This window comes from Antechinus flavipes, chromosome 4 (assembly GCF_016432865.1).
Source record: "Antechinus flavipes isolate AdamAnt ecotype Samford, QLD, Australia chromosome 4, AdamAnt_v2, whole genome shotgun sequence".
Lineage (NCBI taxonomy): Eukaryota > Metazoa > Chordata > Mammalia > Dasyuromorphia > Dasyuridae > Antechinus > Antechinus flavipes.
In genome coordinates this window covers 139,169,338-139,194,122 of record NC_067401.1, presented here as the reverse complement: position 1 = coordinate 139,194,122, position 24,785 = coordinate 139,169,338, and the positions used below count along the sequence as shown (strand labels likewise).

Below are 24,785 nucleotides of genomic sequence, written 5' to 3'. Positions count from 1 at the left end.
TTTAGGTAGTTGGTTGAATGCCAGTTATGCATTTCCAATAGCTAATTGGATATTTTCACCTGGATCTATGGGAAAGATGCTAAGGATCTTTCTTTCTTTTTTGAGATAGAGTTAAGTGACTTGCCCAGAGTCAGATAGTATCTAAAAATGGATTTGAACTCAGGTCCTCCTGACTCCAGGGCTATTACTTTACCCACTGCATCACTTAGCAGCCCCTCTATAGGCCTCTCAAACTCAAATTATCCCCACCAAATCCAACTCCTTCTGGAGGTGATCCCTATTTCTGGATAGTCCATCACCATTTTTTCAGGTTCATAGCTTCAGCATCATACTTGTCCCTTATCCCACAAATGTAATTAGTTGCCAAATCTTATTTCCACCTCCATGAAATTTCTTGCATCTACCGCTTTTTTTTTCTCATCTAGCCATTATCCTATTTATCACCTCCAGACTCCTAATTGGCTTCCCTGTTTCAAATCTCTCCTTTCTCCAATCTAGCTCCCTTACTGTGGCCACAGTGATTTCCCTAAAATGAAGAACTTGATCATACCATTCTTCCACTCAATGAATTCCACGGGCTCCCTATTGTCTCTAGAATCAAATACAAAGTCTTCCCCTTGGACAACCTTGTTGTTCAATTGTGTCTAGTTCTCCTCAGAGTGTTCATAGCAAAGCTATGCACTGTAGCAATTTGCCACTTTCTTCTCTAGCTCATTTGGCAGATGAGTAAACTGAGGCAAACAGAGGTAGATGACTTACCCAACATCATACAGCTAATAAATGTCCGAGGTTAGATTTCAAATCCAGTGCTCTATTTACTGTACCATCTAGCTGGCCTATACATTATCATCCATTATTCCCCTTCCCACACTTGGTGTCCTAAAATATTAGGCTTTTTGCTACTTTTTTCACACTGGACACTCCATTTCCCATGTTTTTGCCTTTGTACTAATCACCTCCCATGATTGGAAATCACTCCTTCCCAGCCACTACCTCTTAGAATCCCCCATTTCTCTCAGAATGCTATTCCTACACAATTTTCTACATGAAGCATTTTTCCCTCCCACTTGCTGGTGTCTTCCCATCCCTCAAATCTGCCTTGTATAACTAAATATGTAGCATTTTTCCCTAAAAAATATAAAATCCTTGAGGGCAAGGATTTTTATCTCTGTATTCCCAGGATATAGTAGGTGATTAATCAAAGTTACCTGATGTATTTCCATTGATTAGACCCAATTATTAGCCTTCGGTCTCCCTGATTATAGAAATGGGAATTTCTCTCATCAACCTCATCAACTTAAAGGGTTGATAAGTTTTCCCCTCTCCATCAGAAGGGAAGAACCATGATGGCCCTGCACAAGACTCCATCCCCCACCAGCAGATGTTACCTGATACAAGTGGGACAATAGAATGAGAAACTATCTTACAAATCAGAAGCAATTTATTGGTTGCCACCAGAAGCCTATATACAGTGAAGGCACAAGGGTGGGGAGGGGGCTCCCCTGCTACAGTACCATGGAAGGGGAAGGATATAGAGGGCCCAGAGAGAAGAACAAACAGTAGCTTTTTACCATAGCAGCCAAGAGGCCAGACTCAAGAGAAGTCTGTTAACTTCCATTAACTTCCCTTGGGAAGTATTTTGTGTCTTAGCCCTAGTACTGATAATCAAAACTTTGACCTCCAGGAGCCATACTCTCTAGTGGTCTCAAACCACTTCCTCATGGTGAGGGGCTGGGAGGAAGTACAAGGGAAAAGTGGAGAAGCAGCTGTCATGAAGAGTATTGGTGGAGGGAGAGGTCCAGCTGGAGAAGGGCAAGGGCTTATTTCCAAAGCCTCAAGCTCTACTCTACATTCATTGAGTCATCTGTTTTCCTCCCCCATTTGCCCTACTAGGATCTAGGAACGATCACTGCCATTTCCCCTTTTTCTACCCCTAGTGAGGCAGAGAGGTGATGTGGAGAAGAGACGGACATTCCCATCTCATATCCAACCCATCTTGTCAATCCCCCTTCTTTCTTCCAAATCTCCCCATCTGGTCACATCAATGCCATCTCTTTGTATATCTTACATCCTGCACAGAGACCACTGTCAGGCAAGGATTTGGAGTCTAACTTCCCTCTTGAATGCTCTGAAGTTTCAGTCTGTCACCGGAGGGTGGAGGGGATGTAAATGGCAGAAGCCTTTGAGAAAGGCTATAAAAGAAGCCTTTTTGGTTGATCAAAGGCCTGTCAACTTCCCACCTTAGAAGTTTCTCTTTTGCTCTCTGTGAATGGCTAGTGGCCTTTGATGAGGGTCATCTCTGGTCCGACTTGAGCAGTCATCATTGCCCCCCAAGGAGAATCAATCCAGTGGCTATGGCTCAATGTAGGTCCAGTGTGAAGGTCAAGAGTGATTTTTTCCCCCATAAGACTTGGGGATTTTCATTCTTCCTGACCCCGGAGGATCAGGGGGTTATGCAAGATTATGGAGAAGGCAGGAAGAGAATGGGGAGGGGTATCCAGGTTTTGGCACCAGCAAAGACTTGGGACATTCCATGCATGGTCACATGTAATGCAAGAAAATCCCTCAAACACCTACATGGGATCACTTGTATGTAGGGACAACGGGTAATGTGAACATGGCCTTAGCAAGTGTCTACAGTCCCTGTTCATCTGAAAGACAGAAAACGTAGCCTAGGGAGGGAGGAATGAGTAATCAGTACTTTTGTGTGCACAAGCATGTGCACGTGTTGATGGGGGTGGGAGCAAGAAGGGAAAGGAAGAGAGAGAGGGGGAGAGAGGGAGAGAGAAAAAAAAGAGAGAGAGAGATGGAAAGAGAGAGGGAAGGAGAGAGAGAGAGAAAGAGAAAGATGGAAAGAGAGAGGGAGGGAGGGAAGGAAGGAGGAGGAGAGAAAGGGAGGCAGGAAAAAGTGGGGAGAATTTGGAAAATAAGGGATAGGTTCAGGAAATAAAAGAAGGCACTTCCCTGGCCATAGTGGAGATGAGGAAAATAATCCTGGACTCAAAGGTGCTAAGGGCCAAGTGATGCTTCCTGTAGGCAACAGGAGGCATAACTTATGATAAATAGAATGAAAAAAGGTTGGATTTGGAGGAGTGGGTAGTGAATTTAGGCACAGATGGAAGCTTAAGAAAATATCAGTAGTATCGGTCCCGATCTTGCCAGTTGGTGACCCAGTGCTTCTTGGGGGGCAGTGTGCCCCCTGGGGGTGGGTACCTCTCCTCCTCCCGTATCCGCACAGCATGGTACTTTGGCATGATCCGGTAATAATGGGTCCGTTTGAAGAAGTCACACTGTTTAGGTTGTCGGAGGGAATGAGAAAGCAGAGAATCCCCAAGAAGGGAAGAGAAAAAATAAGGAATGTTAGCATCCAGTTATCTAACTGTTTCATGCTAGCAGCCCAGATATGTTCCAAGAGGAGTATGAGAGAATCCCCAAGAAGGGAAGTGAAAAAATAAGGAATGTTAGCATCCAGTTATCTAACTGTTTCATGCTAGCAGCCCAGATATGTTCCAAGAGGAGTATGAACTTGGACTTCCCTTCCCCAGTCTCCCAGTAGAATTCCCCCTTCTCTCTACTTCCCTTTCCCCAAAGAAAATATGGTTCAGGTCTTGGTTCCAGCTTTGCCAGAGCCCTTTCAGATAGTTCCCTCTACTGTCTCTTGAAAGTCAGGGACCTCCCTTCCCACAACCCAAAATTGTTTATTTCCATCCACCTTCTTTTAGCAGGGGACCTGCTGGATAAAGAGGAAGAGGAATTGAAAAATATAGGCAGAATGGAACAGAAGAAAAATAGAGATGGAAGAACGGAAATTGAGGTTCTTGGGTGGGAGTACTGCAGGTAGAAAGGAAGGGGTAAGTCAGGAAAAAAGGAAAAAATTCCTAACAATTCCAAGCAAGACAACTGAAGGGAAAAAAACCAAAATATATAAATAAAAATATATCCCCAGGGAAGTTCTTTAAAAAGCATAGAATCATCTAGCATAAAATGTATCCAATAATTCTTTGCATCCTCCAGGGATCCCACTTGGCTTTGGGCCTGGGGGAAGGAACTAAGATGGGCCTAGAATTTGCTTAAGAACTAAAGAAAGTGGTTAGGAAAGGGTCAATTGTTTTCTAGTCTCTTCTCTAGAAGTTTTGCCCAGGTTGAGATGGAGCCCCAAAAAGCTTAAACTCCTGTGGCCTCTCATGTCCAATGGCCTCTTCTTGATCCCATTTCTCTGATTTGGATAGCTAGCTATGAAACTTAGAAGGAAGCAAGCCAACCCCTTTAGGGACAGGGGGCAGAGTGGGATGGATAAAAAGAACAGGGAAAAGGAACCCTTGATTTGTATTTTTACAGTCTTATGCTAGGCCATCAAAGTACTTTCTCTTCCCACAGTGGGTATCTAGAGCCAAGGCGAAGAGGGAAAAATCTGAAGACACCTTGGAAGAATTTGAGATGTGAAGAGGGAATCAGAGGAAAAGAAGACAGGACAGATTCAGTCCCACAAAGACTGCAGGAGTCTGAGAGGAAAAAGGTTCTTTTGATTTCGGTTTTGTTAGTTTTAAATGGAAGAATTTACCCGGGGTGTGTGTGGGGTGGGGAGGCATGGGTCTCCCCTCAGTAGTCATCTGTCAGCCTCTCCGTCTCAGAAGGCTGGCTCTTCATCTCCGCCTTTTGCCCTTTGGCTTCATACAGGGCTCGAGTGCTAGCTCGTTTGAAGAAGCCACACTGTGGGGGAGGGCGAGGCAAAGTCAAAGGTGGGGGGCAGGCCTGGGTATGTCCCCACTTGAGGGGACTCGGGGAGTTGCAAAGACTCAACGGTTGGAGGATGGGACACTTAGGTCCCATTTCTTGGGCCAGGAGGGGTTTGGAAGAGCAGGACCCTGACCCTGTTGTGGTCACAGGGAGACGACTGGGGCTAGTGTCCCTTCTCCAGCTCTGAACTATGGTCTTTGACAGAGCTTTTACCTTCACTGTTGCTACTGGAGCAATATCCAACAGGGACCAGAAAGAAATAGGGAGGGTGGGGAGATGGGGAGAGATGGAATGGGAAAGGGAGAAAGGTGGGGAAACGAAGCTGAATTGAGGACTGGGCTGGAAGGATGGAATGAGTGGGGAAGGGGATGGATGTGGAGGGGCCACCTACCTTCCAAAGCAAAAGGATGATGAGCCCCAACAGTAACAGCCCAGCTCCCACAGACACCAGGACCAGCCAGAGCTCAATCTCTGTAGGAATCTCCTCTGTCAGTTCTGAGTCAATGTCCACAGAAAACTGGAGTGGATGAGTAGGCAGGGATGGAGGAAGACAGAAGGACCATTCAGCAGGACTCCTTACCGCACCCCCACCCCCACCCCCAAATCCTTTCTTCCCTAGACGCCAGCCACGGGGCTCTGCAATTTGGCTGTCTCCCTGAAGGGGGAGCCTGGAGGCTGAGGGAAAATTCCTGTTTGACCTGCAGAGGTCAGTCTGTTCATCCCTCTGATCCCACAAGTGGAGAATAAAATCTCCATGAACAAGACTCTCATGTCTCCTTCTTCCCCCACCCCCAATTCCCGCCCCTCGCACCTACCTGCATAAATGAAAAGATTTCTTACTGTTAAAAGATAATTCTTAACCTTTTGAGTATGGTGTAAGGAGAAGAAACTTGGATTGGGAGTTAGGATGGCAGATTCTTGTTCTGACCGTTTCTATCTAGCTTTGTGCAAGTCCCTTTACCTTGCTGAGTCTCAATTTCTTAATCCATAAATTAAGAACAATACCTCCATTTCTCAGCAGATCGCCAAGATCATGGAAATGGGAGAGCTCTGGAAAGTGGCATATAAATAAAGCCTTAATGAAAGTGAGCAAACCCTTTTATTCTTATTTGTGACTCACCCATGTCGTCTTATTCTCCATATTGATAGTCAGGATATTGGTTTGGAGGAAAAGGGTAGCCCAGCCATCCACCCTGACTCTGTCAAAATCACTGTAATCCTGCAAGGGAAAGCAGGGCAAAGTAAGAGAGACAGCCATCGTTCCTCACGACCCTCCCTGCTCCATCCCAAGCAGAACCCTTCTATCCAGACACCATCGACAAAAGCCCGACAGCAGGGGCAGATTCAGGAGAAAAGGTTCTCATATGCTCAGGTCTATGATGTGTCTTCACAGCCTGATCAACAATCACCCCTCTGTTCACTCCAAAGTTTCTCCAGTCAGTTCCCCCTCCCCCACAGACACACTGACTGAATCCAGAAACATCAAAGCCATCTCACACACATGGACAAAATTATCCAGATACATGTGAACCATAGTTCATACATACTTGCTATATTAGTACCCACAATCACGTGGCAGTCCCTCAGAGGGAGGCAAGTAAATGTGTCAGGCCACGATGATGGGCCTTCTGTGACACGCCTGGCTGGGCCAGTTCAGTCTTTTCCCCAAAATGTCTGAGAAAAAGGAATGGCACAAAGAGCTCAGACTTCTCTACCCCTCCTAAAATGGGTCACTAACCTCGATGAAGGTGCTATTCCACACTCGTGCCTGCACTGTCATGGTAGAGGGTACTGAGACATCAGGAATCGGGCACTCCAGCCACACACAGCGAGCTCGACCATTGGCACACGACTGGATTGAGCAGAGAATAAATAAGAGAATCTTCTCCAAGTGCCTCAGCCCTCCTTTCATAGCTATTCCCCAGCTGGTCCTTATTCCATCTATATAACCATAGATACCCTAGCCAGACAAGCAGACCCTCATGTCCCCATATTCATTCCTTGATTCATTCAATGTGCACTTATTAAGTGCCTAACATGTGTCAAACACCTATTTACTAGAGACAAAATGATGAAAATGAAAGTCAACATACTTGGAGAGACCTGAATAGACTAAACTTCTCTTCCTTTTTCCCTATTCTCCATTCCCCATTCCTCAAAGCTTTCCCTGACCCCTCCCAATCAAACCCGGTTCCTCTATCCGAAACATTCTTACCCGGGTTTGCCCTAGTTTGTAGCTAGGTGACAAAGTGGATAGAGCAGTAGCCTTGGAATCAGGAAGACTCATCTTCCTGAGTTCAAATCTGGCACTTACTAGTTACGGTTCCTAAGTTTAAATACAGCCTCAGACACTTACTAGCTGTAGTTCTTGAATTCAAATCTGGCCTCAGAGCAGAAGCTTGTTTAAAGGCTAGCACAAGTACAGAAAGGTCAAGCACAAAAAATAAGCATGTCTTCTCCCAACCGTGGGTAGTCCTTCTTTCTCCATTTTGAAAGAACCAGGGTATGGATCACCTACAGGAGGTGCTCAGATTATATCAGAAGAACTAAGAGGTGAGTCAAATAAGTCAAGCAGGCTTAGAAGAAAATTAAGTGACTTTGTTTTATATGGAGAAGAAAGTTGATCCAAAGTTAACATATTGTGACTTTTAACATAAGCTTTCTCTCATTCTAAATTCTTATATTACATCAAATTATTTCAGAGATATAATAGTAACAATAGCTGACAGTTATATAGCCCTTTGAAGTTTGTAAAGTGCTTTACAGATATCTCATTTGATCCTCAAAACGACTTTGGGAGAGTAGGTTCTATTATTATTTCCATTTTACAGATGAGAAAACTGAGACAGAGGCAAAGTGACTTGCACAGAGTCACACATCTAGTAAGTGGCAGAAGCTGGATTTGAACTTAGGTTTTAGTGACTCCAGGTCGGAAGCTGTATTTGAACTTAGGTTTTAGTGACTCCAGGTCAGAAGCTGTATTTGAACTTAGGTTTTAGTGACTCCAGAGCTAGCCACTGCTCCACCTACTTCAACATACTCAAAGGCATAAGGGTGGAGTTCAGGTAGGTACTATGTCACTTTGGACATTTCTCTTTCTAAATTAGAATAATGTTATTTCCATTACTTTGCTAAGAAGTCCTTTTCATTTTTAGATAACTCATTCTTAAGAAGTTTTCCATGTATTATTATTTTATTAACATTTCCCTGTATTATTCCCTATATTCCCTTGTGGTCCTAAAATGTACTCTCTGGATCCAAGCAGACTGAATCTAAAGCCTTTTCCACATGATAGCATAAATACCTAAACGCCTTAAATACCTAAATACTTAAAGTAATTTATGTAATACTTTAATAATTTAAATACTTAAGAGCTACCATTGGATCCTCTCTAAGTCTACTTTTCCTTAGACTAAACATTCTTGGATCCTTCAACTGATCTTTTTCTGGCATGGTTCCCAAATTCAAATCTGGTCTCAGATACTTACTAGCTATGGATCCTAAATTCAAATTTGGCCTCAGAAACTTACTAACTGTGGTTCCTAAATTCAAATGAACAACATGGTTTTAAAGGCTTTCTGCTCCACGATATCCTAATCTTAACCTCAAAGGCCTCTCCCCTTTCTGAAAATAGTAGATGGAACACTATATTTGAATCTAGGTCTGCTACTCTCTGAACTTAGACAAGTTGCTTATTATTGTTTCAAATAAAAAATCCACTGTTTGCCTTTTCAAGACCTTAACCTTTCCATTCCCTTCCTTTCCAGTCTTTCTATACCTTAATCCTCTCTACACACTCTTCTATCTGTTCAATAATGATCTCCTCTTTTCCGCATTCTAAACATTTTCTCTGATGCTTCCCATGTGTATAAATTCTCTCCTTCCACATCTCTGCTTCCTGGCTTCCTTCTAATTCTAGCTAAAATCCTATCATCTGCAAGAAACCTTTCCCAATTTCCCTTAATGCTACCATCTTTTCTCTGATAATTATATTCAACTTATTTCATTTATATCTTGTTTGTACATAGTTATTTACATGTTGTCTCCCCCTCTCCCTACACAAAGACTGTGAGGTCTTTGAGAACAGGGACTTTTGTTTGTTTGTTTTTAATTTTTTTGTATCTCTAGCTCCTACCATTGTGCCTAGTACATAATAGGTGTATAATAAATGTTTATTGACCTGATTTGATAATTTTCCTTCTTTTTAAAATGAAATGCTAGACTGGATGATTTCCAAGGTCCTTTTCTGTTATAAACAAAATGATGTTCTGAATTTCTGTCCAGGCCCAATCACATTCTTTAGGTTGGCATACAAGCTCCAGCTAGAGTGACATCAAATCCACCAAGCATCAGCCCCTTTTTCCAGACACTTACCAACACAGTCTCTGACTCTGCCTTCCTGGAAGTGGCCAGGGTAATAGGAGGAGGGGCCTGTGACTCTCCAGGATCCAGCTCCCTTCGCCGGCGTCTCTGGGAAGAAGCTTCATCCTTAGAAATCTGTTGGAAAGAACAGGAAAGATAGGAAGAAAGGGAATATAGAAAGGAAGGAAAAAAAAGAAAGGAAAAAAGACCATATAAACCGGGGAGAAGAGGATAAAGAAGAAAAAAGAACCAGTCTAAGACAAAACAAAGGAAGAGGGCAAGTCTCAACAGGCAAAACATTGAGATGCCTCATTTTCCTAGGCAGAGCTATCCCTTAGTAGTTGGTAGAGGTGATATCTAGACTCCAGGTGATCTAGGCAGGAGAGATAATGAGAAAGATTTGCTTACTGTGAGGTTGAGAGGATTGATGAGGTCCCCAGGTGGCTGGCAATGCCAGGTTCCATTGCCGTGGATGATAATCTCAGTGGGATACAGAAGCCACTTGCCATTACTAACTTCATAGGGCCATTCCAGCCCTAAGACCAGAGTTCCCAAAGCTGTCAGCCCCTCATCCACTGAGCCCACCTGGGAGCAAAGAAGACCCCAGGAGGTATGTTAGTGCCAAAGTTACCACCCCACATTGACCTCCTCTCTCCTAAGATCTGATCTGACATTACTATCCCTCCTACTAGCCCTTCCATCCTTGTGTCATCATATTCCACTTGCAGGCTTTTTATGATGACTACTTTCTTAATCTATAACCTCTCAACTAATATTCAATCTATTTCATTTATATCTTGTTTGTACATAGTTATTTACATGTTGTCTCCCCCATTAGAGACTTTGAGGTCTTTGAGAACAGGAACTTTTGTTTGTTTAATTTCTTTGTGTCTCCAACTCTTCCCAAAAGGCCCAACTTCCCTCTTACCACCATCGTCTGACCCAACACCTCTCCTCACCCCAGAACTTTCCATACCTGGAATTCCAAGGTGATAGGGCTCCCCACATCAGTGACATTTTTCATGCCTGACTCTCCCATCACTGTTCCCCCAAAGTAACTCTGTAGTCGGTGATTCACCCTGTACAGGGACAGATAGGAGCTTTAGGGAGAGTTAAGAGTGAAATAGACAGCAGGTATATAAAGATTATAACTGAGGGACATGGAGAAAATAGGGAAGGGGAGAGAGACTATGGGGTAGAGAGAACAAAAGAGATAGGATAGAGGATGAAGGAAACAGGATGGAAAATAACATAGGGACAGGTATTTGTTGGCTTGTGTCAACTGAAGGATTCAAGGGAAGGGAAGGGGTGTGGTTTGTGGAATACAAAGAGACAGGGGTCAAGGAAAGGAATTATCTATGCAAAGATGTTTATAGCAGCTCTTTTTGTGGTAGCAAGGAATTAGAAATTGAGTGGATACCCATCAACTGGGGAATGGCTGAATAAATTGTAGCATATGGATATAAGGAAACATTATTATCCCATAAGAAATGATGAGCAGGCTTATTTCAGAAAAGCCATGAACTGATGCTGAGTAAAGGGAACAGAACCACGGGAAACTGTATATAGTAACAGAAAAATTGTGGGATGATTAACTAAGACAGACTTAGTTCTTCTCACTGATACAGTGATATAAGATAATTTCAATAGACATGGGATAGAAAATCCCATCCATATCCAGAGAGAAAACTATGGAGACTGAATATAGATTGAAGAATTCTATTTTCACTTTTTTTGGTTTATGTTCCTCATGATTTTTCCCCTTTGTTCTGATTTTTTCTTTTACAACATGATTAATATGGAAAGATATTTTAAATGACTGTACATGACATTCCTTATATCAGATTCCTTGCTGTCTTGAGAAGGGGTGCGTAAAGGAGGGAAGGGAAAAAAATTGAAACTCAAAATCTTACAGAAATGAATGTTGAAAATCATTTTCACATGTAATTGGAAAAATAAAATATTTCTGAAATTAAAAAAAAGAAAGAAAGAAAAGGAGTTACCTACATGCCAAGAGAGGCCTGGAGTGTATAATCCACTTGCAGCATCAAAGTCACAGGCTTTAGGTTATCCTGGTGACTAGACCTAGGGAGATATAATACAGTAAAGAATGGCAGAGAAAAGGCTTTTTCACCCACCTTGACAGGGGCTGAAAAGTCCGAGTGAGATGCATCTTTAGCCCACCCACCCAGCCCACACCCCACTCTGACTCACGTGGAAAGCTGCATCTGAGCCTCAATATCCCGAGTCTGTAGGGTGATACCAATGACCTCAAAGGCAATAAACAGCTCCATCTTTGAAGGGAAGATGTAATAAGAGAGGTTAATGGTTTCTGAATTCCTGTTCCAATAGTCAAAGACAATGTAAAGAAAGTATAATACTGGGAATATGTTTATTTGTTCAGTATTCCTCTCCTTCTTCCTACTATTTCTGAGAATCTTACTCCTCTCTTGCCCTCACAACTTATTTTCCTCCTCTCCTAATTTCAATTCTCACTGACTGTCTCCCCCCTCTTTCTCTTTAAGCCCCTCATCCTCAGCCAACGTCTGTGTTTTTAAAGTAGAAACTATTTCTTCTTTGTTCTCTTATCTTATCTTTTCACTGTACTTTAGTACAATGCCAACTGTACTATGTATTAAAGTAACATCTGTTTCAATGGCTTCTCTCGTTAAAACTTCAATTACTGCATCTTTAAGAGAAAATGGAATCTTGGGGAGTTACTGTTTAATTGTCATCTGGACAAAGTTAACAATCCTGTCTGATTGAGACTGTGAAACACAGGCAGAAAGAACTAAAGAACACTTCTTGAGGGACTGTGTAAGTTAGCAGTAAAAAAGAATGAGAAGCAACATTTTGAAAGAACTATTTAACTTTTATTCTGCATCCTTAAGAAGTGATTTGTATCACTACAGTCATCAACAGTTGCAACTTCTACTTAAAGGTTGGCTGGACTGTGATTTTTCATATGCATGCTACATTGTTGAAATATTTAAACATGTCTTGGTATTGTTTGTTACAGTGGGCAATAAATTACAGCCCCTAACATTAATGTTATGTTTTTTAAACCTGGAAAGGTAGATGGAGAGAAAGATAGAGGGACCAAAAAAGAGAGAAAGAGAAGAAGAGAGAGACAGAAACAAAATGAGAGGTAGAAGAATAAAGAGGGGAAGAAGGGAAGAGGGGGAAGCAGAAGAAAAAGGGGATAAAAGAAAAGGAGGAGAAAATTGGAATAGAGAAAGAAATGAGGATAGAGGAGGGAAGGAAAGAGAAAAAAAACAGATACAGATGTGAGAGAGGGAAAAGGAAAAAAAAACAGGAATAAAATCTTCTGGGAAAAAGTTTCTCTAATTTATTTAAAAATTTGGAATGGGGAATCATAGCTAATTAATAAAGAGAGATTATGTGTTTCTATTTTTTTTTTTTTTTTTTTTTTTTGCTGAGGCACTTGGGGTTAAGTGACTTGCCAAGGTCACACAGCTAGGAAGTGTTAAGTATCTGAGGTCAGATTTGAACTCAGGTCCTCCTGATTTCAGGGCTGGCACTCTATCCACTGTGCTGCCTATCTGCCCCAGTTTTTATTACTTTATGAGAAAATATGAGAACATACCCTTCGATTGCCTCAGAATAAATAAGGAAGTGAGCTGATAGCCATCAGAGGACTGTGAAGATTGTTGTGGCTGTCAACTAATAGGCATACACCTGACACCTACATGGATACTATATAAGGAAGATCATCCCTAGATTTACTAGAGAGACATTTATTGAACTGAATGAATTTTCCCAGCCCATTCTCTGTCACTCTCATCCCAAGTAGCTACAGGTTTCCTTCTTCACACTTGTATCTCTTCCTATTGAGGAAATAGAAAAAGATAGAAAAAATAAATTCTTGAGAGAAGGCAAGAAGGAAAAAGCCAAAGAAGGCTAGGAATACCAGGAAGACTGAGGGAGCTTAGATGTGATGAAGAGAAAATAAAGGCAGATGGAAACAAAAGGACAGATCAAGCCACGGCAATCTATCCTATCATTTTGTTTGGGTATAAGATTTATAGTAGGGCTCTGTTTCTTTCCCTGAATTACTCACCTTCTGGTTCCTTTTAAAAGGGTTTCCCAGCTCACATAGGATGGTCTCATTAGCCTGACAGGCTCCAGCCTTGGGATGGGGATGAGATGGGAAAAAGATTTGGAGAATAGGGAAAGTTAAGTCAAATTTAATCCATGCCTTTCTCAAATATGCTCCAATGGCAGAATCCACTGATTCACTGACTCCCATCCCTTCTCCATACACAAAATGGGAAACTGTTGCTTTCTCCCCTAGTGGAAGACTTAGAAATCTCCATCCCAAGAAATTCTAGACTTGGAGGTTAAGTGAGGGGAAGGCAGCAAGGATGCTAGGCCAGCTCAGGTAATGTTCAACCAGTTCTTCCAGCCCAACTACAAATAGCAACAGGGGGATTGTTTATTAAACAGAGATAGAGCTGGGGGCTAGGGGAGGTACACAATGAATCCCAATGCATTCAAATCAGCATGCAAATGAACATGGATAATGATATCCCTTCTACTCTCCTATTCAGACTTCTGGAGGTTCTAATGAGCAACTGGGCATGAAAATGGGCAGACTCACAGGGCGGACAGAGGAGAAAAGTAAGGCTGGAGGCAAAACTAAGGTGAGCAAAGCCTCATGAGCATCCTCTCCAGCTCGGTCCCTGCTGGGCATGTTGGTTACATTGATGTTCAGGAACAGCTTTCGGACATCCTTACTGTACTGAAGTCTAGAAGTTGAGATAGAAAGAAGGGTGGGGAATGAGTTGCCCCTACTCTTCAGCCCCCTTTTGGTCAATCCAGGGGACCCAGTTCTTCTCCATCAAGCACCATCAGTACAATGAGGCATAGGTCTGGTCCCCTGGTTCCTAAACTGGCTATTCAGGGGCCCAGCCTGGTCTCTTACCTATTGATGGGCTGTAGTTGTTCAGACAAGAAAGCAGCCTGAAGCTGTAAGTTACTATCACATTTATTGTCAGTACCACATTCCTTCTGGAATTGAATCTGGAGATATGAAGAGAGAAGGGGAAAATCAGTAAGCGGTAAAGGTTTTCAGGAAATGATGATCCCTGCAAATCCCAATGTCAGGAATAGTTCTCCTAGAAGGGAAATGTTGTCACCTTGCCCCCAAATCCATATACAATAGGACATGACAGACAACAGAGGGTCTCCAATCCTTAGCCCTTGAAGGTCCTCTTGAGGGCAGAGTGCTCCCGATCCTGAGCCTTGAAGTATATTTTATTATCTTCCTCGTTCTCAGGCCTACCTCTCTCTCAGCTACTTACACCCCTCCCCCCGACCCCCAAGCTTTCCCATCCCTCCCCTTACTTAGCCCTTTACCTCATGCTTGCCCTCTTTATATACTCCCAAATGTCTACTTAACTGACCTCTGTTTGGTTCTCTCTGGGCTGAGCCTCATTAAGGATGGGAAAGGCATCCAGGGAATGGAGTCCAAGGCGTGGGTGCTTAGGAAGCTTTTCTGGTAAAGAGTAGTTCATGAAGATCGAGATGGGGCGGAGCTTGTCCCGAATATTGTCCTGGGAGAGGGGAGGGAAGCTGAGGATCATACTCCTCTCCACCCATAATTCCTTCCCTACTGGAACTTTCCTCCAGAGAGACCTCCACATATAATCCCTTGAGGACACTATCTCTGGACCCCAGAATCCTTTCAGTGGCATATAATGACATATAATATAAAGGAATTAAGTCAGGAGCATTGTCATCATAGTTCTTGTAAACACAAGGCACTTTTTAAGGTTTACAAAGCACTTTACAAGTGAGGATCTCATTTATCCTCACAATAACCCTGTGAGGTAAATGCTATATTACAGATGAGGAAACTGAGGTAGACAATGGTTAAATCAGAACTTAATACATGCCTATTACATTTGACTGTATTCCAAGAATTTGTAGAGGAAGGAAACAAGAATTTACTAAGTACCTACTATGTACTAGGCATTATTTAAATATTTTATAAATATTATCTCAATTTGGTCCTCACAAAAGCCCTGAGAGGTAGGTATAGTTATTATTCCTAGTTTACAACTGAGGAAAAGGAGGCAAACAGGGTTAAGAAACTTGCCCAGGGTCACCCAGCTAATAAGTGTCTGAGGCCAGACTTCAACTTGATTCTTTCCAATTCCAATTCCCAGTGCTCTATTGACCTCATTGGCTCCCTAATATGAAGATCACCCCTTTCTTAGATTCTCTGTAGCCCAGATCCTTCATCTACCCATTTGTATCATCAGCTGCTTGGCTCAAATGGTGTCAGCTACTTGAAATCATTTCAGATGGGATTGTTTTCACAGAAACACACAAGAACATGCACCCCCACCCATTCCTCACCACCAGAAGTAGATCAAGGGTTTGGCAGTGTGTTTCAGGCATGGAAAACAGTCCATGGTAGGTAGAAGAAAGACTCTTAGCAAACCGGACTCGGGGTGGGCGTCGATCTCGATCTGCCTCCAGGGTATATGCCAGGGCTATGAGAAGGCAGCAAGGAGGTCAACCAGAGAGAGCATGCAATAAAGTAAGAATAATAATTATAGTTTATATTTGTCTAACACATAGAGAGGGCTCACAGCTGGTGTTTCCAAACTGCTTTATAAAGCACTTTACATAAACTACCTTCTCTGATCCCCATAACAACCCCAACAAGTGCCTACTTGGGGCTAACAACTCTTGTTAGACCCATGTTACAGACAGGGAAACTGATACTCTGAGAAGTTAAAGTGACTCACCCAAGGTCACAAAACTAGCAAATAGCAGAAATGGGTCTTGAATTCCTCACTGAATTCCAAATCAGTAGGGCTTTTTTTTTTTTTTTTTTTGCATTGCATCCCCAAGTCCCATGCCCAGATCCCCTTCACCACCCTCATTTCACAACACTCACTGATATTTCGTCTGTAGTTTGGATTCCCTGCACTTTGGTTGTAGGCGAAGCATACCTCGACCTGAATGCTATAAGGACCACCAGAAGGAGGTCAAGAGAAGGAGACAATAAGCATGCCTAGATCCCCCTTCCCCCCTGCAAACTGGTTTAAAAAAGAAAGGCACGAGAAGAAGGTTGGGGGAATCTTACTGGGGAGATAGAAAGAAGGTGGTTCTGGGTAAAGTTGGGAATTCAGCAACACCTGTCTCTAAGGTACCCATCTCTCTTTTCATTCATTCATAAAGGAGAGAATGAAGGAGAGCACCTTCTATCTGCAAGGCACTTTGCTAGGTACAAATGATACCCATGGAATGAAAACTGTTCCTTCCCTGCAGGAGTTTAGATTCTATAGGGAAAGTGGCTAGGAGGAAGGGAAAGATGCAAAGTTTAAAGAGTGGATAAAGCTGTTTGGGGGAAGGGCATGGAAAGAAGGGACTCATAAAGGATTTGCAGGAAAGAGTAGCTCACCAGGAGGTGGAAGTACAGCGGGCAGGATCCAGCATGGTCGGCTTCACTGCCAGAGTCTTGTTGAGGATGTTGATAACTGGACGGGCTCTAAGGAGAAGAAGGGAATTTGCATCTTTGCAAAAAAAAAAAAATCATTTGGTCGTGAAAATGTACGGTGTGGGCAGACCACAAATCCCTGCTCTGTAAAGAGCTCAGAGCACTGGTCATAGAACTCTAAAGCTAGACCTTGAAACCCATCAAATCCAAAACCCTGGTGACAGATAAAGAGATTGAATCCAGATGATGGCACATACTTTGTAAAAGTTATATGGCACATCAGTCTGTCCCCTGTTGTACTCACTTTGAAGTCTTGGGGAGGGGATGAGAAGAGAGATGGCCCAGATCAGTCTAGGTTCATCCTCACTTCCATTATCTAATCCCAGACATAGGTTAAATACCCATAGAAATGGTGACCTCTCAGGAGAAAGGGAGATATTTAGTACATTACGTGAGGGCAAACTAATAGTAACAGGTAGCATTTGTACAGCTCATCAAGGCTTACAAAGCACTTTTTACCAAGATTATTTCATTTGATCCCCAATTTACAGATGAGACAACTGAGACAGACAGAAGTTAAGTGACTTGCCCAGGAAGACACAGCCAGGAAGTATCCAAGGTCCTGATTCCAGGACTCTATCCACTAGACCACCTAGCTGCCTAGTTAATATCAAATCCTATTTCCCAGTGAAGGACTCTTTTCACATACCACTTTGCCTCCAACTGGAAGATTGGAGTTGATATAATAGAAAAATAAGGAGGGAGAGACAGAGAGACAAGAGACAAAGACACCAAAAGCTGGATGCATTCAATAGACACTACTGAAAGACAGTGAGGGACAGATAAGGCATGGATTCCCTGACTCCTAATGGGTCCCCCAAGCCAGTCCATCCCACTACCCCTGAGGATGCGTCCCATCCTGCTCACCGCAACAGCACGATGCGGTCAGCCAGGCTCCCCACCAGCAGGTCGGGGTACGAGTTCTCATCCACGTCGAGCCGCCCACTCAGCGAGTAGCCAAAGGTGGCCAGGCCATGGGCGCCAAGCTTATCCCCATGAATCACCTGGGAGCAAAGTGGGGTGTGTGGTGGTAGTGTGTGTAGGGGGGATTGCAGGGGAGAAAATGGCAGGGGCTATGGGGCTTAAGGAATTACCCCTCACCCTGTTTTCTGTATATATGTTCAGTGGGGGACATGGGGATGACAAATGGAGGGATAGTCTATAGACAGATGGGCTGCCAGACACAAGGCAATACAGCCCAAGAGATAGAAAGGAGACTAGAAACCTCTGTGGCGGTTGTTGAAGCAGTGGGATCAACCAATAGCTGAGAAGTAAATGGATGAACAGAAAGACCAAACGGGTACATGGGACAGACAGGCACTTGGACAAGAAGGGAGGGTTGAACACAATGATAGGCAGGTGGCCAGCCCAATGGCATGCCCCCAGCTTGTACCTGCTGAGGTTGGTCCTTGAGGCCTGAGGCACTGCTGTGGTAGATGTAGACTTTGCCAGAACCCTCAAATGGAGCACCCACTGCAACATCTGGGGGAGAAGGGAGTAGGGATAAGGGAGAAGAGAGAGACAGAGAGAGAACAGTTCATCTTGGGACAGGGTCACCCAGAGAGCCTGTCCCAATAATCCCAAACTGTTTCCAAGCCAGAGAAATAGTAACCTTTAAGGAAAAAGATGGAGGTTGGTGGTGGGAGGGGCAGCACCAAGAAAGGGCCAGATATCCCAGAGTAGGAGGGCAAATTTTTTTTTAGCAAAACTCAAAAAAAAAAAAACCCCAAACCTATAGAAATATAAACTCAGAAGGTCTTTAGAAACCAACTAATCCAACTCTCTCAGGAAACTGAGGTCATGAGAGGGAAAGATTTGTCTACAGTTACACAGCCAGGTAGAGACAGTTAGGATTCTGTCCAGTTCTGACACTCTGTCTAAAGCTCTGAGTACATAATCTCTCATCTGCCCTTCAAAATCAACTCCACCCACTCCCATTTCCCTGGTACTATCATCTACAAGTCATCTGTATTTTAAATTGGATTCCTACTTCACTTTTACCTGCCACCTCATCTGTAAAACATGTAAATTGAACTCAATGACCTTCAGGTTATGCTGTGGATTTTTCCATAATAATGTAATCTTCCTCTGTGACTTCTCTACTCTGCCCTAATTCAGTATCTTTTAATATCTTGATGTCTGCAATAATATTGCAATAATATTGATTCTGATTCTTCTTCCTGACATCCCCCCATATCTCATTATTTCCTGATCAGAGCTGCACAAAACTGATATTACTCACTCTCCAAAACTTTCAGGGGCCCCTTTTAGCCTACAAGATAGTTTTTCTGTACTTTAAGTTCCACTTACCTTACCAGCCTTGACTGCTCCTATTTCCCTATATGAACCCCATCTGCTCACCCCAGCCAAGTATGAATCCGATTTGCTTTTCCTTACCGATCTATTCACTATTCCCCAAATACATTCCCTAATTAGCATGGCTTCCCTTCTCTCTATCTGAACCTTATTTATTCGTCAATGCCCATCTTATCTTACCACTCTTAAGAAGCCTCTCTGAGGTCCCTAGACTACATGTCTTCCCTCTTCTAAACCCCAGAGCTTTCTGAGTGCAACACACATTTGGTATTTAAACTGCCTTGTTTTGTTAGCCATGTTTTCTCATACGCATGTCATTCCTCTGACTACACTGTAATTTCTGGGAAGAATGCAACTGTATCTAATTCTCTATACTCACCCCTGTAACTCAGCACAGTTCCCTCACAAAGTAGGTATTCTGTAAATATTTGTGGGCTTGAAGGAGTAATGGAGAGGGAAGGGTGTTGAGAGGAGGCAGGAGAAGGGGGGAAGCTCACCCTGGAAGCCGTCCTGGTTGATGTCCCCAAGGCTGGCTATAGAGAAGCCAAAAGTTGAGCCGCTTGGACCATAGAGCTGTTGAGAAGGGCTGGTGGGGAAGATGCCTCCCTGATTCATAAAAATATAGACAGCACCGCCAATCTCTTCCTTCCGTTCAAAGTAGTAGGGGGCACCCACTAAGATATCCTGCCACCTATTCCAGTGGAGAAGAGCATGTGAAGGCAATGGCCTCGTGACGTCCCCCTTCTCAAAGTGATCCATGGATACACTACCCAGAAATAGAGCCACATAGCTTTGGGACTTTGGTTCCATGTTTTGGGCATAGGAAGGCCATTTAAGACCCATGTGCATGATACATGACTATAAAGAAGTGATGGAAAATAAACTGCTTGGCTGTGGAAAACCTATATACAGGAAAGGTAAATTATTTGCCAATGATACTCAAACTCAGAGCCCACCACAAGTTCTGTTCTGAAATCCATAAAGAAATGAAAATGGATGCACAATAACACGTGTCTACCCGATTCCCTGAATTAGAGGAGAGGAGTGATCCCTGGATTAGTGATCAGGGTCAAGATCCATCAAAGATCTAGCATCTCACTTACCCGTCATTGTTAAGGTCTGCTAGAGCGATGGCACTGCCGAAGTAGGCGCCCACCTGTTTCCCCTCTAACACTTGCTTCAGCTGCATTTCCCCACCTGCCTCCAGGTTCATGAGGAAGACAGAGCCTGAATGGCGGTCCCGGGGAGCCCCAGCTACAATGGTGAGACTCTCAGGGTGCAAGATGCCATTCCCCACCTGTACTGTGTACCCTGGGAGAACAAAAGAAGGAAGAGCTGGGTTACAAGGGAACTCAGAGCAGCCTGCATATAGTTCCAAAGCACTCCCCTGAAGTCCCTTGGGAAGCATGTCTTTTTTGTGCTGTGACCCTTTTGGCATTCTGGTGAAGCCTATGGACTCCTAAGAATCGTGTTTTTAAATGCATTAGATAAAACATCTGCAGTTACAAAGGAAATCTATTATACTGGAATACTGATACTGAAAAAGAGAGTGTCTGTCAGATCCCTGACATCCATTCACTATCATCAGACTTTTTCTTCCACCCACCAGGGCCTCTCTTCTTCATACCATAGTCAAGAATTCCAGCTCTGGACTCACCTATGTAGAGATGTCCTACGTCCTCTTTGTCTGTAAAACTGTGCTCGGAAAAATCCCAGTCTTTTCGCTGGATCATGTAGGTGGTACCTTAAGGGGAAGGAGGAATAATTAGGATACATTCAGAACCCATCCCTCCTTCTTCCTGTCTCTGAATTCCATAGAAACCTTTCCTGCCATCTCCAATCATCCTCTCAAAGATTCCTCACCCTTCCTTAGGGAGACAAGTACAGTAGCAGAGAAAAGATGCTTCACTTAGAGTAAAAAGACTTGGGTTCAAATTATAGCTCTGACATTTCTTGGGAGCTTTGAGTAAAGCATTTAGCCTCTCTGAGTCTCAGTTTCTTCCTTTGTGAAAGGGGTGGTTTAAGATGATTTTTAAGTTCCCTTCCTTTTCTAAATTCTACTGACCATAATATAGAAAATACCTCCAGGAAGACTGTAAGATTTCAGAGTCTTAGAACCAGGAATGACCTGAGAAATTATTTCAGACTGAGGTATTTTACTTTAGAATGAGGAAACTGAGTTTCAGAAAAGTGAACTAACTAGGCCATGTTTATACAAACAACACAGAACAGAGATAGGATGCTACTCCAGGCCCTAGGACTCCCAAATCAAGAGCCTTTCTACTCTATTCTCCTGTTGCTCCACTGCTGCTAAAACATTCTGCAGGGTCTGAATTAGAAACCTACTGCCACATCCATCCTGCTGCTCTCCCCAAATTCTGACTCCTGGGTTGATATTTCCAGGCCCTGGAAAACCTGGTTCTTGAGATTCTCAATAATGGCTATTCAGATCCATTCCTTTTGTTCTGATTGTCAGTCATGGTGATATATGGAGTATGTTTGTGTGAAGAGGGGTAAAGAGAGAGAGGGGTAAAGGGAAGGAAGGAGGAGAGACAGACAGAGATAGAGAGATCAAGACAGAGAAAAAAGAAAGGAGGGAGGAAGGGAAAGGGAAGTAAGAGGGAAGGAGAGGGAGGAAACTGAGTGTGGGAAGAGCAAGAAAGAAAAGGAGGAAGAGAGGAGAAAGATAGAGGGGAAAGGGAGAGTGAGGGGAGGAAGGAAAAAGTAAAGAGAGGAACAGAACAGGAGGAGGGAAGAGACTAAGAGACAGAAAGGGAGAGAGGGGGTGAATGAAGGAAGAAGGAAAGAGAGAAAGAGGGACAGAGAAACAGAGAGAGAGAGGGGAAAGGAAAGAGGAAGAGAGATAGAAAGACAGAGGGAAAGGGAGAAGGAAAGAAAGAGACAGAGATGGACATATATAGAGAGATAGACACAGACAAACAGAGACCAAAACAGAGCAAGAGGTGACAGAGGAAGACAGATGGAGAAAGAGTGAAAGGGAGAGGGAAGGAGAATGAGGGAAGGAAGGAAGAGACAGAGAGACAGAGAGAAACAGAGCAGAGGAAGGGGGAGAGGGAGAGATATTAGAGAAAGACATGAAAGGACAGACAAAGAGACAGAGTCTGGAGGAAGAGAGGAAGAAAAGGAGAAATGGGGAGAGGGAAGAAAGAAGGGGAAAAGGTAAAGAGGAAGAAGGAAGTAAAGAAAGGAAGAGAGGAAAGAGAGAGAGGGAGAAGTTTGCAGCAGAGAAAGAAACAAGCAGCAGAGAAAGAATCAAGTAACTTGGCCTACAGAAGACAACTGAAGTTCTCACTCTGACTGTTTCCCATTGAAGGATCTTTCCTGTTGCTTCCATCAACAAGATAAAACACGAGAAGCCCGTTCCACAATTTAAAAAGATTAAAGCTACAGATGAGGCATATTAAGAATGGATGGACTAAATCCAGGATATACTGTAACCTATTCAACATGTAAAGGACTGCTTGCCATCTGGGGGAGGGGGTGAAGGGAGAGAGGGGAAAAATTGGAACAGAAGTGAATGCAAGGGATAATGCTGTAAAAAATTACCCTGGCATGCGTTCTATCAATAAAAAGATATTTTAAAAAAATGGATGGACTGAGATGGGAAAGTGAAAGAAGAGATTGTCAATAGCAAGTTCAGCCTGTTGCTTCCACCTTCCCATCCTGGATCATCCCGAAAGGCCTGGGCTAGATGGCACCTTGCACTTGCAGCTTTTCCTTACCCACCTTTCCAGTTGTAGGCACCAGGTGCCCCAAAGTACACAGTGTTGTGGGTAAAGCCCCCGCTGGTACCCATCTGGCACATGCCTGTGCCCAGATAGTCTGTGTTGCTGTTGCACATCTCATTATGGTACGTCTGCCAGTCATCTCTGGGGTCGAGCTGTAGATCGTTGCCCCGCACATAACACTTGCCCACCATCCGCCGCTGGTCCTCCGATCCTGACCACAGCACCTTGGTGTAGCGATGGGCACAGACCTGGGGACCGCCCCCCCAGACAAAACCTCTGTCACAACCCATCCTGTTTAGAATACCAGAGACCCCACAGCCAGGAACCTCAACAAGCAGTTGTCTGCTTGTTTCTTAGACCTCTCTCAGCGGGTCTTTTGGCTATTGTTCTGGGGAGTGGAGAAAGAGGAAGTCCTGGGGTTTTTTCCCATTTCCTTCATTAGCCCTTGAAGCTATATATATATTTGTGGGTGTTAGATTCCCTCTAGAAGGGAGGAGAGGGAAAGGGAGCATTATTCCTTGGAAAATAAGGGAGTTTGGGGGATTACCATAGGATGAGTTGGGGGCAGTCCTTGGTTCAGAAGTCAAAAAGAAACTTGTTATAGAGTAAGTTTAGGACATCCTGCCTCCCCCATCCCAAATACCCTGTCGTCTTAGAGTAAAAACAAACAAAAACCAAAAACAGATGTTGACCTAGAATTAGATAGTGTGTGCATGTGTGCAAGTACTAGGTGACAAAGGAAAAAAGAGTAAAGAGGACTTGGAATCAGGATGATCTATGTTCAAATTCTGTCTTAGACTTTTATCTCTGTGACCCTGAGCAAGACATTTGAAAACTTCCAGCCTACAAATTTCCCCATTTGTAAAATGGAGATAATAGGGCGACTTTTCCAGGTTATAAGAATCAAATGAAATAATATATGCAAACTAATTTGCCAATTTTAAAGGATTCTGTCTGCCTCCATTTCCTCAGCTATAAAATGTATCTACCTCCCAGGGTTATTGTGAGGAAATAATATTTGTAAAATGCTTTGCAAACCTTAAAGGCTAGCTCATTATCATCATTATTCTGGAATCGGATTGATCTAGAAATGGCCAGGAATGGGGAGTCCAGAAGAGTTCACTGGCAGAATTCTGGATCTGTGGTTGTGTGCAATAGAATCTAGAATGAGTCCAAAATGGAATTCCAGAATTTTATTCCTCCAGAAGTGGAGGGCTGGGCATGGGAACTGCTGGCACTGGGCAAGAACCAGCACTGGGGCCTGAGGGTGAGAGAGAGGGACAGGTGAGGGGAGGGTGGGCAAGTGGTAATAGAAGATTCCAAAAAGAGCTCCAAGGTAGTCAGGAGATTCTGACGCCCAGGCCGGAGCAGGCAAGGTTCCCCAGGAACTGGGCCCCGCCTCCCTCCCAAAGGAAGCGATTAAAGCCAAGTTTGTGCCGCCCGAGGCCCCTTCTGTCCTTTCCTCCCAGAGGCTTACTCGCCTTATTCCCACGAAGGGTGGGCACCCCAGGGGACAGGAAGAGCAATGAGACATGAACTAGAGCTGGGCCACACCCAACCTGGGAAGAGCAACAGACCCCCCTGGGGAGCCCTGGGACACACACATATTGTTCTCAGAGGCCAGGTACTCAGATTCCTGTTTCTTCCTCTGCCAGGTAACATTCCCTTCACCCCCAAGGAGATCTGAATAGTTTGGAAGGTATGAGAAAAGCACAGGGGTTGTGGACGACCCAAGTCGCATCTACCCACTCACCAACACTCTGCCAGCAGGTCCCTGGCTGGCCACTGTCACCCCAAGCCACATGTTCTCAATAATGTGCTGCCTGGGATCGCCTGAGAGCAAAGGCAGGAGTGAGGAGGAGAAATTAAGGGTTTACATCTCCCATAAACACAAACTCACTTCTCACATTCCTAGTACCCCAAGGTTTTCTCAAGGGCAGACAAATGGGCGCTGGGGCTCTCTATTTCAGGTAGGCAGACCTATCCCTAAAATGTTCCCCATGTTGCCTTCTCTGGCCCTGGGATCTACCTTTAATCTTTTCCTCACACGATGGACACCAACCTTTCCCCACACCTTTCCCCCAGCC

General features: G+C 43.8%; 1 protein-coding gene across 3 annotated transcripts in view; it reads right to left on the bottom strand.

The window, feature by feature from the left end:
* Window positions 1-1,423: 1,423 nt before the first annotated feature.
* The window catches only part of ITGA3 (integrin subunit alpha 3), a 35,028-nt gene continuing 11,666 nt past the window's right edge, over window positions 1,424-24,785 (bottom strand). For 2 of the 3 annotated variants that reach the window (XM_051994788.1, XM_051994787.1), the window contains 24 exons: window positions 24,452-24,531; window positions 22,697-22,946; window positions 20,607-20,693; window positions 20,053-20,260; window positions 19,447-19,640; window positions 18,027-18,115; window positions 17,501-17,637; window positions 16,538-16,624; window positions 16,031-16,098; window positions 15,484-15,620; window positions 14,526-14,675; window positions 14,045-14,142; window positions 13,721-13,868; window positions 13,181-13,249; window positions 11,314-11,393; window positions 11,107-11,184; window positions 10,076-10,178; window positions 9,508-9,684; window positions 9,112-9,234; window positions 6,476-6,589; window positions 5,858-5,956; window positions 5,129-5,254; window positions 4,562-4,710; window positions 1,424-3,290 (listed from right to left, as the gene is read on the bottom strand). In XM_051994788.1, coding sequence (XP_051850748.1) covers window positions 4,600-4,710; window positions 5,129-5,254; window positions 5,858-5,956; window positions 6,476-6,589; window positions 9,112-9,234; window positions 9,508-9,684; window positions 10,076-10,178; window positions 11,107-11,184; window positions 11,314-11,393; window positions 13,181-13,249; window positions 13,721-13,868; window positions 14,045-14,142; window positions 14,526-14,675; window positions 15,484-15,620; window positions 16,031-16,098; window positions 16,538-16,624; window positions 17,501-17,637; window positions 18,027-18,115; window positions 19,447-19,640; window positions 20,053-20,260; window positions 20,607-20,693; window positions 22,697-22,946; window positions 24,452-24,531 — 2,813 coding nt within the window. In that variant the 3' untranslated portion in view covers window positions 1,424-3,290; window positions 4,562-4,599. The remainder of the gene's footprint in view (window positions 3,291-4,561; window positions 4,711-5,128; window positions 5,255-5,857; window positions 5,957-6,475; window positions 6,590-9,111; window positions 9,235-9,507; window positions 9,685-10,075; window positions 10,179-11,106; window positions 11,185-11,313; window positions 11,394-13,180; window positions 13,250-13,720; window positions 13,869-14,044; window positions 14,143-14,525; window positions 14,676-15,483; window positions 15,621-16,030; window positions 16,099-16,537; window positions 16,625-17,500; window positions 17,638-18,026; window positions 18,116-19,446; window positions 19,641-20,052; window positions 20,261-20,606; window positions 20,694-22,696; window positions 22,947-24,451; window positions 24,532-24,785) is intronic. The other variant, XM_051994789.1, reaches the window with a different exon arrangement.